The following is an 18,839-nucleotide window of genomic DNA, read 5'->3' as shown; positions in this document are numbered from 1 at the left end:
AAATTGCCGAGGAGAACACATTATGCTTTCTAAAGCCAAGTCATCATTTGTGTTTTGGGAAAAGTGCCAACTAAGCCACATATTTCATATCCCCAAGTATTTTTGGTACTTAGTAAGCAAAAATACAAGGATTTTTAAGAGAACAACAGCATCTTAGCACACATAAATATTGTACATGTGTATATCAGAGCTTCAGAGTAACAGCTCCTATCTACCAACCTATTTAGGCACGTGAAAAAAACTAGACTAATAGGTTATAATGATTTAATATTTTAAAGCAAAAGGACCAATGCAATTACCTCGAGGAGCAAATATTAACCTAAAGATAGGTCTAGATTTTACCTGATGCTCTTGTCTACATTTGAATTTAGCATATCCATAAAGGTTATGATTGAAAAGTATTAGGAATCACTTACCCATTCTTCTCCCCAAAATGACTCTGGAGCTGGGATTCAGTGAACTGGGTCAGTTCTCCCATGTATTCTACCCCCAGGGTTTCAATGACAGAAGCCCCTAGCTTTCCTCCAAGACTACGGCTAACAACAACCAAAAAAAGACAAAAGATTTATAGGTCACATCATAAATATCTAGTTAGCAGTAGATGCAAAACATTTTGCCTGTATAAGAAGCTCTCCAGAAAGTTCAGGGAAAATGAGAACACACATTGGTCCTGTAAACTATTGATTTTCTAGCATAAGACTAGACGACTCTGGGAATTCAGTACTCTGGAAGTTAGGGCCTGGGAAGAAGACTAACCATAGCATAAACACAAGGGTAAAGTCATTAATTAGTTATCAAGTCAACTGTGTATAAAACTTTCAATTGTACAGGATCTACTGTCCCATTTAGGGATTAAAATTCCACCTCCAAAACAAACCCCTTCCATAGCTAAAACATTTTATATTTAAGAATATAGTAAAAAAAAAAAAAAACAACTCTTCAGCTTGGCCTTTGAGATGTCTAATAATCTGTCCTCAACCTCTCTGTTCAGTCCTTTTTCCATCACTTATCTTCCTCAATATGGTCCCAGTTCACTGGAAATATATTTTCTCCCTCTTGGTGCTCAAAACAGTCTCCAAATTGGTATTTCTCTTCTATTCTCATCTGACTCTCCGAATTGTGCCAGTCTCAAAACAAAATCCCATGCCTTTTTCATAAGTCCTTCTCAGATGACTTTTATGAACTTTGGTAACTACCTGTACAATTCATTTAGCAGTTACTCACATATAGTCTTGATGATAGCACTTTCACTATTGCTTTGAACAGATATATCTTGTCCCTTCAACAATATTATAAGCCCTTGTCAAGGACACACTATTGGTATGCACAACCTAGTTATTAATTTTATTTGGGAGCAATTCAGTAGCCCTGAACAGCTTGATACACTGCTAGAACAAAGAAAAGAAGTAAAATTCCTATTTGTTATTTAGTAACAGGCTTGAGTAAAAAACCTAGAAGGAAGTTAAACATATAGCTAAAAAACAGTTCATTCTTTTAAAATTCAGGATTAAGTATCTTCCACAGATAATCCAGAATTGAAAGTTCATTAAGAAAAAAATCTCAGCATGTTTGTAAAATTTTCTGTGTCATCTCCCTCCTGTCCCCATGGTACCTATTTTCCCTGGCTCCAATCCTTAAGGAACAGAAGAAACTACAACCAGAGAGGGCCTTCACATATATAGAAGTGAAATCTAAGGTGCTCCCTGAATACTTACATTTTGCTAATAGGCACTTGGCTGAAGAGCTGTGGGACTGACCCATGGGAGACCAGGGTCTGCCGGTTGGGCTTGTTTAGTCCACAGGCCAGCTTTGCCAGAACCTGGAGCATGGAAAGTATAAAAACCCCATTACTGTCAACACCCACACACAGAGTTGGTGAATATTAACACACACATATACACGCATACACACGGCACAGCTTAAGGGCTGTAACTAATGGTTTCCACGTTAAAAACAAAAACAAAACCAGAAACTCAAGACATCTCCAAAGCTTGGTGTCCCACAATATCCACAGTGGAAAACATGACCCACTATCATTATCCTCATTGTCCTTTCCACATCTTCCATTCTCAGTCTTTCTTTAGTCATTTATTCCACCCTCATCTATTCCTTAAGGTTTTCCTATTTCAAGAGGGTGAAAAAGTAGAGAAGCTACAGAAGAGACTTAAGATGCATTTCTTAGTATGTCCATATGAAAATGCTAAAACAAACTCATTTTACCCTACTCCATTTATATACATTTCTTGATTAATGGTTAGTCCATTTTGAGTCCCGGATTTAATACAGATTACCATCATTTAGCATCTGTGATAAAGACTGGGCTCGAAGTCATTGTCCAATAGCAAACATCTTCTTATATTAAATAAGACTTCAAAATGAAAAAACCCTTGAGAAGTCTTTTCAAAGAATAAGGTACTTCAGTGGTATCATTTAACAACTTATAATTGGTAGGAAAACTATAAAATCACTCTTCAAATTCATTGGAGATTCCCTGAAACTTCTACTAGGCCACATTTAGTCTAGTTTAAATTATTACATTGAGACTTTTGTTTCCCCTCCCTCCACCTAACCAGAAAAAAAAAAAACCCCAAAACTCTACTGAGTAGTTTGGCAACTTTCCTCTTCTTGGGAATTCCCTGGTGCTCCAGTGGTTAGGACTCGGTGCTCTCACTGCCGTGGGCTGGGGTTTAATCCCTGGTTGGGGAACTAAGATCCCACAAGCTGAGCAGTGCAGAACTTTCCTCTTCTTGAGTGAGGGAGAGAAGGTAGTAACTAGAAATAATCAGCCACTGCCCAACTACTGAGTCTACACCAAAGGGGATGAAGATCCCAGGGCCACACTGCAGTTTAATCAAAAAGCACAGAACAAAAGCATAGAACACCCAGAACTCCACATAAGAAGTGAGATAATACTAGAAAATTCAGCAACCGAAAAGGAAAGAAATAGGTTCCTACTAGCCTCCTCCTTTCTTTGTTTGCTTGCAGGATCTTAGTCCCCTGACCAGGGATTGAACCCAGGGCCCCTGGCAGTGAAAGCGCCGAGTCCTAACCACTGGACCACCAGGGAAGTCCTGCCTCCTCCTTTCTTTGGATAGTTCAGTCATTAAGGAAATACTGTGGATACAACTATGTAAATAACCATTTCCAGCAAAATTTTCAGCCTGCTTCTTAGGAAAGTACATGTGTAATGTCAATCCCCATGATAAAGAATTACTTAGGTTTTTATTTGGTCTTCACCATGAAGTTTAAGTAGAAACCCATTTCAAAGTATATGTGTAATGATTTAAATGCCCCACTCATATCTATCCTGGCTGTTTGTTTTTTGTTTTGTTTTTGTTTTTCTTTTTTTTTGTTTGTTTCTATGCCTGCTGTGTTTAACTACAGATATCTGTGTTTCTCTTTGAAATCTACTATTAGCCTTCACCTTATTGTGTGAAATCCCGGCTGAACACTGTAAACCAGTCTGCCTCTCTATGGCTGCTCTCATTTCCTCCACGATCACTGCTCCCACAGTGAGCTGTAGGTCTGGAGAGGTGGTGTTATCAGTCTGAAGAGAATCAAGCCATTGCAATAAGCCTTGTTTTCGCATTTCCTCTGAAAAGTTGAGAGGTAACAGTTAGACTTCTTTTTTAAAAAATCAGGGTTTTATTTGTGTTATCTAATGCAGAAATGCTTAGATTTCAGGTACTTTACATATGTAGGTTTTCACCAAAAATGGCAGCCGTTTTAGAAGACTATTCAGTATCACAACAGAGATAAATTTCTCCTTCATACCAATTCTAGCAGCCTTATCTCCCAGCATAGGCTGAACCTTATAAGCTCTAATAAGCAACAAATATTTTGTATTGTCTTTCATGAGTAATGATTTAAAAGTACATCTGTTTTCTCTCTCCAGTTTTTGAACTTTCTTCTTCCAACTTCCCTTGCACATCACCAAAAATTCTATTAAGTTACTCAATTAGAAAATATTCAGAATTATCGCACGCTTCAGTATAAACTTAAGTTAGCATTTATGTATTTTTAGAGACTGGTTCCAGTTGAATACCTTAAGTCCAATCAGAGGCACTAGAAGATTTATTCTCTTGACAAACTATTTAAATTAGAAGTAGCTTTGTACCTTAGGGCTTTGAAAATACCTTACTATCCAATTTAGAACTAGTCATAGTTTTGAAAAACATTTTAAAAGTATTATATAACAAGGAAGTTAGGAAATATACACATGCTGTTTTAAAGAGGCTGTAATGAGGTATGAACAAGGCAAGAAAATTCAAAATATCTTGGAGAGGCAGAGTGAAGGGTCACATATATGGAGAAGAGGAGGAAGATGAGCACATAAAAGGAAGTATTTTCCAGCTATTGAGGGCTGCTGTTTCTCTCCTTTGCTGGTCTATCTCCCTCCTCTAACACTGTAACTGCAGATACAGAGCAACGTTCTCCTCTTCTCTGTATATATGCTTTTTCTCTTGGTGAACTGGTACTGGCTTATGTTTCAATTTGTTTATGCTAAGTACATGCAAATCTTAATCTCTATCCCCAAACTCTTAACTTTAATCCCTTATTTCTACCTCCCTACAGAAAAAGTCTTCTTGAATTTTTCATTACAGTATCAAACAAAATACTACTAAAGTCAACCTTTATTATATCTTCCTCCCCAAAGGTTCTCTTTCCCAAACAACTCCCTATTTCTCTTAAAGGTTTAAAATCTAATATTGGCTTCTTTTTTTTAAAAATTAATTAATTAATTTATTTTTATTTTTGGCTGCCTTGGGTCTTCGTTGCTGCCCACGGTCTTTCTCTAGTTACAGCAAGCGGGTGCTACTCTTCGTTGCGGTGTGCGGGCTTCTCATTGCGGTGGCTTCTCTTGTTGCAGAGCGCGGGCTCTAGTAGTTGCAGTACGCAGGCTTAGTTGCTCCTTGGCATGTGGGATCTTCATGGACCAGGGCTCGAACCCATGTCCTCATCGATGGCAGGAGGATTCTTAACCACTGCACCACCAGGTAAGTCCCTTGGCTTCTTTTCTTTTATTCCCCTTTATTATAGTTACTTAGTTACCAAAGCCCACTTCAAAATATTTCACATATCCATTGCAACCCACTGTATTTTATTCAGCTTTTCTTCATTCTTGCCTAGGCCACCTCAAACTTCTTTGTTTGTGGTTTTTGTTTGTTTGTTTTTGGCTGCACCGTGCAGCACGTAGGATCTTAGTTCCCCCACCAGGGATCAAACCCATGCCCCTAGCAGTGGAAGTGCAAAATCTTAACCACTGGACCACCAGGGAAGTCCCCATAAATTTATAGTTAACTCTTAAAAATCACGTAGTGTTAAGTCTTCCAACTTAGTTCTTTTTCAAAATTGTTTGCCTATTCCACATCCTTTGCATTCCCATACAAATTTTAGAATCCGTTTATCAATTTCTATAAAATCCTGCTGGGATTTTGGAGAGAATGCAATGAATCTGTAGGTCAATTTGGGGAGATTTGAACTCTAATATTATTTAATCTTTCAATCCATGAGCATGGTCTCTTCATTGATTTCATCCTTAATTTGTCAGTGATGTTTTGTAGTTTTCACTGAACTAGTTTTTCCACATATATTGTTAAATATATCTCTAATAATTTTATGGTTTTAATGCTATTCCTTTTTAAATGTCAACTTCCCATTTTAAATTTTAATATATAGAAATACAATCAATTTTTGCATATTGACTTTGTCCCCTGCAACCTTGCTAATCTCACTTATTCTAGGTTCTTTTTTTGTGGCGGGGAGTAGATTCCCTAGGATTTTCTATAAACATGGGCATGTCACCTGCATTTGACTAGAACTGTTCTAAGAGTGAGCACTGGTAATTTGTGCCAAAACTTCGGAATTAAACTGATAAACCTCTAGCTATGGCCCACAACTCTAGGGACCGTAACTACAAAAGAGAAGTCCCTATACTGGTAACAGGTGTACCTTCCTCTGTGCTATGAGCTGATTAGTGCCTTCCAAGCTCCCTCTGGTTGTTGGCAGAATTTATCATCTTGGGGACTTCCCTGGTGGCAAAGTGGTTATGAATCCACCTGCCAAGGCAGGGGACGTGGGTTCGATCCCTGGTCTGGGAAGATCCCACATGCCATGGAGCAGCTAAGTCTGTGCGCTACAGCTACTGAGCCTACGCTCTAGAGCCGGTGAACCACAACTACTGAGCCCGTGAGCCACAACTACTGAGCCCGTGAGCCACAACAACTACTGAGCCCACGCCCCAGAGCCCGTGCTCCACAGCAAGAGAAGCCACCGCAATGAGAAGCCCACGCACAGCAACAAAGAGTAGACCCCATTCGCCACATCTAGAGAAAGCCCGTGCGCAGCAACGAAGACCCAATGCAGCCAAAAATAAATAAATTAATTAAAATAAATAAATTTATCATCTTGTGCCTGTAGGATTGAGGTCCCCATTTTCTTGCTGGCTGTCAGCAGAGGGCAGCTCTCAGAGCATAGCCATGGGGGCTTCTCCAAAGGCCCTCTTACAATATGGCAGCTTACTTCTTCAAAGCCTGCAAGCAGTCTAGCCAACTCTTACAGCTCTCAACTTTGGCAGTTGATTGATTTATTTTTTTAATTTTTAATTTTATTTTTATTATTATTATTATTATCATCTTTTTTTTGGCTGCTCCGGGTGGTATGTGGGGATCTTAGTTCCCTGACCAGGGATCAAATTCATGCCCGCTGCAGTGTAAGTGTGGAGTCTTAACCACTGGACCTCCAGGGAAATCCCTGATAGTTGATTTATATTTTTTTATACCACTACACAACTGTTTCTTATTATATGCATTCACATGTTCAATACTTGCTTAGAAATAAATGAATTAAGAGGAAGCAAACGGAGAACAAATGAGTTCTTTAGCTAACACAAACCAGTTACAAAATGGCCCCGAAGGGTAAGTTTTCACTGTGACAATTTTTGAGTTATTTTTAATTAATCTTACTACTTAAACTTTCCACACACATAACTATTTCAGAAACAGAAAAAACAAAGTTGCAAATGCAGCATGGCTGAGTAGGACCCATTAAGAGGCACCATGGTAAAGTTGAATGGGAACTTCAGTATAAAAACATCACAAATACCTCGACCCTTTTCCCTAGCTTTGAAATATGTCACATCCACGAAAAACAATTTCTGGGAGGGTATATGCACTTAGATCAGCTAATTTCTGTTATGAGGTTTTTTTTTTTATATTACACACATCATATGAAGACTCAGGAGTATGATATATCATGATAAATCATTTCCTAGACATTGTACTGTTCTGAGCACTCTAAATAATAAGATGTCACTGCATCTCGAAGCTTAATATTTAAACTAGACACAATAAAGCAACTTCTTCCTTCATATATGAATACCTTTTATTTCCTCATACAGAAATAAGATTTCTTTAAAACACTGGCATTTTATATAAAAATGTAAGAAAGATAGGTAGAGAAGAGGCACATGTCCATTTGAAGTAACATTTGACCTCCAACAAAGGTATGTACCATCATCTTCACCAGAGAGCTCTTCAACAATGAGTTGCCCTCCAAAACCAATGTAACGTGTAATAATAGTTCTTATTCCGAGGTGTGTAGGTTTCAGTGGGTCTGTGAATCTCCTGAAAACTACATGCAAAACTGTTTTACATGTAGATATGTATTTTTCTGAGGCAAGCAAGGGTCCACAGCTTTCAACAGATTTTCAAAAGGGCATATAGCCTTCAAAAAACCCTTAAACAGCAAATAATTTAAAGTACTATAAAACCAAACACAACCACACAAAATCTATGGGATGCAGCAAAAGCAGTCCTAAGAAGGAAGTCCATAGAGATACAGGCCTCCCTCAAAAAATCAAGAAAAATCTCAGGGACTTGCCTGGCGGTCCAGTGGTTAAGATTCTGCGCTTCCACTGCAGGGGGCATGAATTCAATCCCTGGTTGGGAACTAAGATTCCATATACTGTGTGGCGCAGCCAAAAAAAAAAAAAAAAACCAAAGAAAAACCCAGAAAAATCTCAAATAAACAATCTAACCTACTACCTATGAGAATTAGAAAAAGAAGAACAAACAAAACCTAAAGTCAGCAGAAGGAAGGAAATAATAAAGTATTATAAAACCAATTCCAAATGTTTATTTAAAAAAATTAGCTACACAGTAAAATGTAGTACACAAAACTAAGCCCCCTGACAAAAAAGAAAGAAAAAAATCAATAACAGGACTTCCCTGGTGGTGCAGTGGTTAAGAATCCACCTGCCAGTGCAGGGGACACGGGTTCGTGCCCTGGTCTGGGAAGATCCCACATGCTGCAGAGCAACTAAGCCCGTGAGCCACAACTACTAAGCCTGCGCGTCTGGAGCCTGTGCTCCACAACGGGAGAGGCCGTGACAGTGAAAGGCCCGCGCACCGCGATGAAGAGTAGCCCCTGCTCACCCCAGCTAGACAAACCCCATGCACAGCAATGAAGACCCAGTGTAACCAAAAGTAAATAAATAAAAAATAAATTAATTTTAAAAATAAATAAATAAGAATAATGTTACAAAATAAAGCTAAAGTACATGTTACAAGTGAAGGGGAGAATAGATACATTGTTTTGAATATAGCCATTATCATAAGTACTAGAAAATGTGTATGAAAAGGTGTTAAAAAGCTTCTAGATGCAGAATCTTTGCTCTGTGAACTCCAGCTGAATTCCACTTTCATAATATTTTGATTAAAAAAAAATAATAAGACCCGGATTAAAAGCAAGTTTTAATTGCCCTAATTTAATTCTAGTCTAAGAAAAAAATTTTTTTTGGCCACACCACACAGCATGCAGAACTTCCCCCACCAGAGATTGAACCCGTGACCCCTGCAGTAGTCTTAACCACTGAACTGCCAGGGAAATCCCTAAGAAAATATGTTTAACCATCAAGTACATTTTATTAAAGCACTTTCATGCAGATTATATCTCAAGTTTTTATCAGGCAGATAAAGTAAACAAAGATAAGCTTACCAAAAAAAAATCACTTATCATTCTCCTACACATCAATAACCAAGTGGAGAATATAATAGAAAAAAACACAAAATCGTAATGGCAATTAAAAAAAATTAAAGCATCTAGGAGCTAACATAATGAATGCACAAGACCTTTATAGAAAAAAGTAAAGCTTTAATAAGGATATTATAATTGGATACTCATGTAATAGAAAAAGGAATCTTGATCCCTACCTCACATCCTGCAGACACACACATAATGGATAGTAAATCTAAATGTAAAAGGCAAAACAATAAAGCTTCTAAAATAATATAGGAGAGTTTCTTCATGATCTTGAATAGGTAAAGAAGACCTTAAAAAACACTATTCATAAAGAAAAAAAAAGACAAACTGGACCAAATTAAAATTAAGAGCCTCTATTCATCAAAATCCACCATTAAGAGAGTAAAAAACAAGGGAATTCCCTGGCTGCCCAATGGTTAGGGCTCCACGCTTCCACTGCAGGGGGCACAGGTTCAATCCCTGGTTGGGGAACTGGAACCCCACATGCCGCACGGCGTGGCCAAAAAATTTAAAAAAAAAGAGTGAAAAACAAGCCACAAACCAGAAGATGCTGCAATACATATATTTGATAATGACTCATATCCAGAATACATAAAGAAGTCCTATAGATGAATAAGACAATTAAACCAAAAAAATGGGCAAATACTTAAACAGGCACTTCATGAAAGAAGAATGGTCATCAACTTACAAAAAGGTGCTCAATTTCATTAACACCAGGAACATGCAGACTAAAACCATAATATGATATCACTATACACTCATCAAAATGGCTAAAAAGCAAAAGAGAAAAAAGCAAGTGTTGAAAAAGATGTGGAACAACTAGAACTCTCATATACCGCTAGTGGAATTATAAATCAGTATACCCTTTTTGGAAACCTTTCGGTAGTATCTACTAACGCTGAGTACAGGCAAACTAAAGCTGAATACAGACAAACCACATAACTGAGCACTTCTAGTCATATGCTCAACAGAAATGCACACACTAAAAGATATTTACAAAAATGTTCATAGCAGCACTATTCTTAGTGGCCCAAAACTGGAAGAAACCCAAATATCCATGAAGAGTAGAATGGGTAAATTGTAGTATATTCATACAATGGAATACTACAGAAACTCAACTATATACAACAGAATGGATGAATCTCACAAAGACAATGTTGAGTGAATGAAGCCAGACTCAAGTATACACTGCATCATTTTAATTTTATAAAGTTCAAAAATAAGCTAAATAGAAATCAGGACAGTGGTTATATAGGAGAGGGGGGAGAGGAATAGATAATGACTGGGAGGGTAGGCAAGGGTGGCTTCTAGAATTCTGACATTTTTTGATCTGGGTGCTGCTTACAGAAGTGGGCTTACTTTGTGAAATCACTCAAGGTGTATACGTACAATTTATATACTTTATGTATATTACATCAGTTAAAAGTTTAGAGGAGAAAGAAAAAGGAAAACATACTGGATTCTAGATTTCAGAAGAAGCAGAAAATATAAATCAAAAATTTTAATTTAAAAAGTCACTAGAGCTTCCCTGGTGGCGCAGTGGTTGAGAGTCCGCCTGCCGATGCAGGGGGCACAGGTTCGTGCCCCTGTCCGGGAAGATCCCACATGCCGCGGAGTGACTAGGCCCGTGAGCCATGGACACTGAGCCTGCGCGTCCAGAGCCTGTTGCTCCGCAACGGGACAGGCCACAACAGTGAAAGGCCCGCGTACCGCAAAAAAAAAAAAAAAAAGTTAATGGATGACAGACTTGGGAAAAGATATTTGAAGAGTCAAAAACAGACAAGGGACCAACAACTAGGATACACAAGGAGCTCTTCCAAAAACAAAAAAAAAAACCAACGGCAGAAATCCAATGGAAAATTGAATGAAGATTATAAATAAACAATTCACAAAAGTAGAAACTCAATAGGCTAACAAGTATATGAAGAGAAGCTCAACCTCAATTAGTAAAGAGAAGTATAAATTAAAACAAACCCCAAAATATAAAATACCCCTTTATAGCCATCACATTGGCAGGTACTTTAAAATATTAGATAATACCAATTGCTGGTGAGGATATGGAGGAAACAGGAATTCTTGTGTACTGTCAGAGGTAGGGCAAATTGTTACAGTTATTCTGGGGAGCAATTTGGCAGTATTTAGTGAAACTAAGTATATGTGTATACCCTATAATCTAGCAGTCCACTCCTGAAAATACTTCCCAGAGAAACCCTTGCATATGTCCAAGAGGATTAATGAGGACATTCATCATATAAACAGAAGGACGTGAGAAGCAACCAATGAGCTCATCAGTAGGAAAAGGGTCTGTAAACATGGTAGATCCATACCACAGATTATGCTGCAATTAAAAGAAATCAATTACATATAAATACAGCTACATGAATAGATGTATAAAATCAGCAATGAAAGAAAATTAAGAATGAGACCTATAATAACAGTACTATCATGTAATTAAAAAGCACAAATTTTTTTAAACATTGTTTCACAGCAAATTAATGCAGTTTATACTCAACTGCATCTTTTTTTTTTTAATTTTATTGGAGTATAGTTAATTTACAATGTTGTATTAGTTTCAGGTGTACAGCAAAGTGAATCAGTCACACATATATATACAACCACTCTTTTTTTTAGATTCTTTTCCCATGTCATTACAGAGTATTGAGTAGAGTTCCCTGTGCTATACAGCAGGTTCTTATTAGTTATCTATTTCATATATAGTAGTGTGTATATGTCAGTCCCAATCTCCCAATTTATCCCTCCCCCACCACCTTATCCCCTGGTAACCATAAGTTTGTTTTCTACATTCGTGACACTACTTCTGTTTTGTACATAAGTTCATTTGTACCTTTTTTTTTTCAGATTCCACATATAAGCGATACCATATGTTTGTCTTTCTGTGTCTTACTTCACACAGTATGACAATCTCTAGGTCCATCCATGTTGCTACAAACAGCATTATTTTTGTTCTTCTTTATGGCTGAGTTATATTCCATTGTATATATGTAACACATCTTCTTTACGCATTCCTCTGTCGATGGACATTTAGGTTGCTTCCATGTCCTGGCTATTGTAAATAGTGCTGCAATGAACACTAGGGTGCATGTATATTTTTGAATTATGGTTTTCTCTGGGTATATGCCCAGGAGTGAGATTACTGGGTCATATGGTAGTTCTTTTTTTTTTTAACAACTTTTTTTTTTTTTAAAGATGTTGGGGGTAGGAGTTTATTAATTAATTAATTTATTTTTGCTGTGTTGGGTCTTCGTTTCTGTGCGAGGGCTTTCTCTAGTTGTGGCAAGCGGGGGCCACTCTTCATCACAGTGTGCGGGCCTCTTACTATCGCGGCCTCTCTTGTTGTGGCTCACAGGCTCCAGACGCGCAGGCTCAGTAGCTGTAGCGCACGGGCTTAGTTGCTCCGCGGCATGTGGGATCCTTCCAGACCAGGGCTCGAACCCGTGTCCCCTGCATTAGCAGGCAGATTCTCAACCACTGCGCCACCAGGGAAGCCCAACAACTTTTTTTTTTTTAACTTTATTTATTTTATTTATTTTTGGCTGTGTTGGGTCTTCATTGCTGCACATGGGCTTTCTCTAGTTGCAGCGAGCGGGGACTACTCTTAGTTGTGGTGCACAGCTTCTTACTGTGGTGGTTTCTCTTGTTGTGGAGCATGGGCTCTAGGTGCATGGGCTTCAGTAGTTGCAGCGCGCAGGATCAGTAATTGTGGCTTGTGGGCTCCAGAGCACAGGCTCAGTAGTTGTGGCACACAGGCTTAGTTGCTCCAGGGTATGTGGGATCTTCCCCGACCAGGGATCAAACCCGTGTCCCCTGCATTGGCAGGCGGATTCTCAACCACTGCACCACCAGGGAAGCCCTGATATCGTAGTTCTATTTTTAGTTTTTTAAGAAACCTCCATACTGTTCTCCATAGTGGTTGTACCAATTTACATTCCCACCAACAGTGTAGGAGGGTTCCCTTTTCTCCACACCCTCTCCAGCATTTGTTGCTTGTAGATTTTTTTTTTTTGCAGTAGGTGGGCCTCTCACTGCTGTTGTCTCTCCCGTTGTGGAGCACAGCCTCCGGACGCACAGCCTCAGCGGCCATGGCTCACGGGCCTAGCCGCTCCGCGGCGTGTGGGATCCTCCCGGACTGGGGCACGAACCCGTGTCCCCTGCATCGGCAGGCGGACTCCAAACCACTGAGCCACCAGGGAAGCCCTGTTTGTAGATTTTTTGATGATGGCCATTCTGACCAGTGTGAGGTGATACCTCATTGTAGTTTTGATTTGCATTTCTCTAATAATTAGTGATGTTGAGTACCTTTTCATGTGCTTAAAAAGCACAAGTTTTAAAAGCACACGTTATATGAGTCAGAGAAAGACAAATACTGTGTTATCACTTATATGTGGAATCTAAAAAATAAATGAATTAATACAACAAACCGGAAAAGACTCACAGATAGAGAGAACAAACTCGTGGTTACCAGTGAGGAGAGGGGAGGGGAAGGGGCAAGATAGGGGTAGGGGTTTTAGAGATACAAAATACTGTGCATAAAATAAATAAGCAATAAGGATACATTATGCAGCAATTATTTTATAGTAACTTTAAATGGAGTATAATCTATAAAAATAATGAATCACTATGTTGTACCCCTGAAAGTAATATAATAGTAAATCAACTATATTTCAATAAATAAATAAAAAATAAATGAAAAATGATAACAGCAGACAAATAAAAATAATTAAAAGCACATGTACAAAGCAACACTGTACAATTTATAAAGACATATACATATTTAAGAAGATATACATCAGTGAGTGCCAGAGGGTTTGTGGGGTAGGAAGGGAGAAGGGGGAATCACTATGAAGGGGAAAAGTAAAATAAGTAAAGTAAAATGAGAGAGGCCTTGAACAGCCCATCGATGACATTATCCTGATAACTGATTAGAAATTTTGAGTAATTCAACTCCCTGTTGTTTAGGTCCCCTTAAAAAAGCTCACTCTTCGGGCTTCCCTGGTGGCGCAGTTGTTGAGAGTCCGCCTGCCGATGCAGGGAACACGGGTTCGTGCCCCGGTCCAGGAAGATCCCACAGGCCGCAGATCAGCTGGGCCCGTGAGCCGTGGCTGCTGAGCCTGCGCGTCCGGAGCCTCTGCTCCGCAATGGGAGAGGCCACAACAGTGAGAGGCCCGCGTAACGGAAAAAAAAAAAAAAAGCTCACTCTTCTTATGAACCAAGTTACAATAATATAAATTAACCTACAAATAATGGAAGTGCGCAGTCAGCCTTCTACTGATAACTTTAACCTGCCCTAGTTATGTCTCAAGAGAAACTTGATGTTAATACAGATTTCACAGCTTCTCAACATCTATATACCTGGAAAGATAAAAGAATTTGTATATCCTTCCATGTGAGTCCTTGTGATTCATTCATGTTGTAGTTTAAGTTTCCTTTCAATCAATCCAAGAAGGAGCAGTGTGACCAAGCAAAGCAGGTTCCAAAGGCAGGAAGCAGAAGCAATATGATGCTATGCAAGTACCTTTCTGAACAGTCCCTTCTGCTGTTGTAGGGCTTTGGGGCAACCCTTCAATGTAGGTGGTTGGCAATAAGTCTGCTGAGAGAGGCTGACCTTGGAGCTTTTGCAGTCTCTCTTGTACAGCACTGGTCAGGTCTACATAAGCCTCATCAATGCTGGCACGTTCAATCACAGCAAAACGAGACATTACCTCCATCACTTCCACACTGGCTTCCCGGTACCTAAGAGCATGAGAGCACAATATACTCACACACATACAGAGCAAGGAAAGGATGCTCTATTGCAGTAGTTGGTGTTCTTTCACAGACTCTTAAGTATAATCACTCCAAGGTATTTTTAAGAATATTTGATAAACTAAGTGTATATATGTTTTTGCAAATCATATTTTTATTTTTATAACCTGGCATCTCAGGTTAATTATTAAAATAATAATTTAAAATTACCAGGTCTTTATTAATAACTCTCTGGTCTACAAACTCATTCCTAAATTTTCTAAAACTGCCTTTGTTCATTATTTGATGAAGATTTTAAGAGTAAAATAAATGATCCAGTTTTAAGTTGGTGGCATGTGGCTTTTCAAAATCACACTCTGAAGTCAACTATATTTCTGGGAAGTTACACTGTCTTTCCCAGCATAAAATTCTATTCAATGCAATGTAGCATATGTCCATTAGCTGAATTAATTCTACTTTAGGGTTACAGTATTAATCTTCAGTCAAATCTGTCTTCTTTTCTGGCAATAATCCCAATGTGAGGTTGGCTATGACACTCCACCTTTAGACTTCTAATTGATAGGTGAATTCAGGGGTATCTCAAGTCCCAAGTCAAAGCATGATCCCTACACACACCACCCCACACAGTATAGTGTACTGTGAGAACGTGGAGATCTGAAAATGAATCCTCAGTCTTCCACTTCCTAACTGTGCGAACTTAAATTATTTAACCTCTCTAAATTGGTCCCTCATTTGTGTGTGGGGGTGGGGGTGGGGGGGGATAATACTAGAACCTTCCTTATAACAATGTGAGATTTAAGAGACACTGCCAATGAAGAATTTAACACAGTGCCTGGCATATGACATATGTTCACTATACACTAGCTATTAGGATTATTATAATGACTGGGGCTTGTATCTACCTCTAACTTGGCTATGCCTATACTAATGCCTCCCATTCCAAGGCTAACTTTCTAAAATCTGGGCAGAGATCGCTCAGTTCAAAAACAGAAAAATTAAGCTTCTTTGGGACTGTTCAGTTCTGGCAAATAATTCTAGATATTGCACTAGAATGTGAGTTTGACTCAGTCTTCTCTGGAAAAACTCTTATTAGTTTCACAGTCAATTTAATTACTTCAAACACTTCAGACTTTTGGCCTGAGAACATGGGAAGTGGAATTAAGTTTTAATTATAACAACCAATTGTTAAATAATTAAGGAACTGAAAGGGTATTAAGGGTGGCAATTATTATAGGTAATAATCATTCCGAACTGTTCCTAAAACGCAATATTAAAATCTGTTTTCATTCCACACTGAAAATTTAGCTGACTAAAGGGAACTTTTTCAGATGTTATTTACATAAAACGAATTAGAAACATGAGTTCCTAGCCTCATGAAATGCTTCCAACTCTTCCATTCCCCTTAAACAAGCTTTTCTTCTTACTTGGTGAGGTTAGCTTTTCCATGGGACTCACGAACTTGTGCCAGTAGAAGATCTGGACATAACTTCTTAGCATCATCTGCCCACATGTATCTAGTGACCCCAAATGCACGAGCTTCATAACTTACTGAAATGATTCTAAGGTTAGGAAAAAAAGGGGAACAGAAAAATATTACATGATCACAAGCAAAAATAATTAAAATTTAACATAATGAATAGGTTATAAACATAATAGTATAAACTTTTTGGTCACTGATGCTACTATTCATTCTCAAACATAGCAGTTCAGAATCCCCCAAAACAGGACCTAGCATAGTGCCACGTATTCTTTTTTTTTTTTGCCATGTATTCTTATAGATTAAAACAGTAGTTGAGAGTTACAACAATAACTATGATACATACCCACCACCCTTCCATGATTTGTACTGTGCAACTGCACAAGGTTTATTCCTCAAATGAGGATTTTGCCGCTGTTCCACTTGAACAAAAAAACAGTCCATGTCCACTAGAGTAATTACCCGGTCTTGTCCATTAGCCATTTTTCTGTAAGACAATATTTTATGGACAGTTAGAAAGGATATTGAATAAAAAGTGCCAAAGAAAATTATACTTCCATTCTTCCATTGTTGAATTACCATAAGCATGGGAACATGGAAACTAACAATAATGAAACAGGCATTTTCATATACTGCTGGCAGGAAAATAATAAACTGATACAACTTTAGAAAGGTAATAAATATTGAAAGCTTTAAAGAATACCCATCCCCTCAAAGAATTGAACACTTCACAAAAGAAGATATACAAATAGTCAACAGTCACATGAAAATGGCTCAACATCATTAGTCATAGGGAAATGCAAATTAAAACCACAATGCAGGCTTCCCTGGTGGCGCAGTGGTTGAGAGTCCGCCTGCCGATGCAGGGGACACAGGTTCGTGCCCCGGTCCGGGAAGATCCCACGTGCTGTGGAGCGGCTAGGCCCGTGAGCCATGGCCGTTGAGCCTGCGCGTCCGGAGCCTGTGCTCCGCAACGGGAGAGGCCACAACAGTGAGAGGCCCACGTACCGCAAAAAAAAAAAAAAACCACAATGCACATCAATGGAGGGATAAAGTCAACAGTTAATCTAGTTGACAGACAAATCTCAAATATAAGTTAAGGGAAAAGAGAAGCAGAAAATGATATATAACATCAAAGCATTCATGTGAATTTTTAAAACTTTTTATTTTGAAATACTTTTACACTTACAGAAAAGTTGCAAATATAGTAGGGTTCTCCTATACCCAGTTTCCCCTAAAGCTAACATTTTATACAGCACAATTATCAAAACTAAAGAATGAACATTAGTATAATATTCACACTACAAACTTTACTTGAATTTTACCAGTTATTCCACTAATGTTCATTTTTGGTTCCAGGATCCAGCTTAGGATCCAGTCTTAGTCTTCACGTCTCCTTAGTCTTCTCCAATCTGTGACATTTCATGTTTTTCATGACCTTGACACTTTTGAAGGGAACTACTCAGTTGCTTTGAGAATGTCTCTCAGTTTAGGTTTGTCTGATGTTTTCTCTTGATTAGACTGAGGTTATGCATTTTTAGCAAGAATATTATGGAAGGGTTCTGCTTTTCTCAGTGTATCATGTTGGGAGGTACATGATGTCACTGTGTGTTAATACTGGTGATGTTAAGCATATCATTTAGTTGAGATAGTGTTTGCTAGGTTTCTCACTGTAAAGTTACTATTTTTTCCTTTCTTAGGAGAGATACTTTGAGACTATGCAAATACCCTGTTTCTCCTCAAACTTTCAACCACTAAGCACCCATCAGTGGATCTGGCCTGTCACAATTTGTGATGTTCTAAAGGTGATTTTCTACCCATTCATGTAAATTTTTGAAGACAAAAAGAAAACAATACTACATACTATTTGTAGACAGACATATATAAAGGTATGGATGCTAGACTGAAAGAACAAACCTTATACACAATGAATACAGACTAACGTTTTCATTTAACATTGTTAGAAATCTAAAAGGATTCAGTAAACTAAAGCAGTGGCTCTGCAAACTTTGCTACAGATTAGAATCACCTAGGAACATTTAATACTATTGATTTCTGGCTTCTACCACCAGACATGTAACTTAATTGGTATGGGTGTGACCTGGCCATCATGATTTCTAAAAGCTCTCTCTAATAAGCTCTCTCTCATGATTTTTATTTTTATTTATTTATTTAATTTTGAAAGAAGGCATCAGGGATTAGAAGTTGGGTGCAGAATGGCTTCATTTAAAGAAAAAGAGAAAAAGGAAGACAATAATCTTTGGTTTATTATTAAAGAAAGAATTCTTGTGTGTGTGTGTGTGTGTATGTGTGTGTGTGTGTGTGTGTGTGTGCGTGGTACGCGGGCCTCTCACTGTTGTGGCCTCTCCCATTGCCCAGCACAGGATCCGGATGCGCAGGCTCAGTGGCCATGGCTCACGGGCCCAGCCGCTCCGCGGCATATGGGATCTTCCCGGACCGGGGCACGAACTTGTGTCCCCTGCATGGGCAGGCGGACTCTCAACCACTATGCCACCAGGGAAGCCCTCTCTCATGATTTTTAAAAGCAGAGATTGAA

The 18,839-nt window shown here is 38.6% G+C and overlaps 1 protein-coding gene across 2 annotated transcripts in view; it reads right to left on the bottom strand.

Annotated features, from left to right (window-relative positions):
- Window positions 1-18,839, bottom strand: part of POLH (DNA polymerase eta) — a 28,576-nt gene that overhangs the window by 8,294 nt on the left and 1,443 nt on the right. Inside the window, exons 2-7 of one of the 2 annotated variants that reach the window (XM_082848302.1) lie at window positions 16,629-16,769; window positions 16,230-16,364; window positions 14,576-14,793; window positions 3,425-3,594; window positions 1,716-1,819; window positions 417-536 (exon numbers count right to left, since the gene is read on the bottom strand). In XM_082848302.1, the coding sequence (XP_082704428.1) occupies window positions 417-536; window positions 1,716-1,819; window positions 3,425-3,594; window positions 14,576-14,793; window positions 16,230-16,364; window positions 16,629-16,765 (884 nt within the window). In that variant the 5' untranslated portion in view covers window positions 16,766-16,769. The remainder of the gene's footprint in view (window positions 1-416; window positions 537-1,715; window positions 1,820-3,424; window positions 3,595-14,575; window positions 14,794-16,229; window positions 16,365-16,628; window positions 16,770-18,839) is intronic. The other variant, XM_082848303.1, reaches the window with a different exon arrangement.

Source organism: Leucopleurus acutus (genome assembly GCF_964270905.1).
Source record: "Leucopleurus acutus genome assembly, chromosome: 10".
Taxonomy (NCBI): domain Eukaryota; kingdom Metazoa; phylum Chordata; class Mammalia; order Artiodactyla; family Delphinidae; genus Leucopleurus; species Leucopleurus acutus.
Note: the sequence above shows the minus strand (reverse complement) of the source record. Positions and strands in the feature narration are given on the sequence as shown.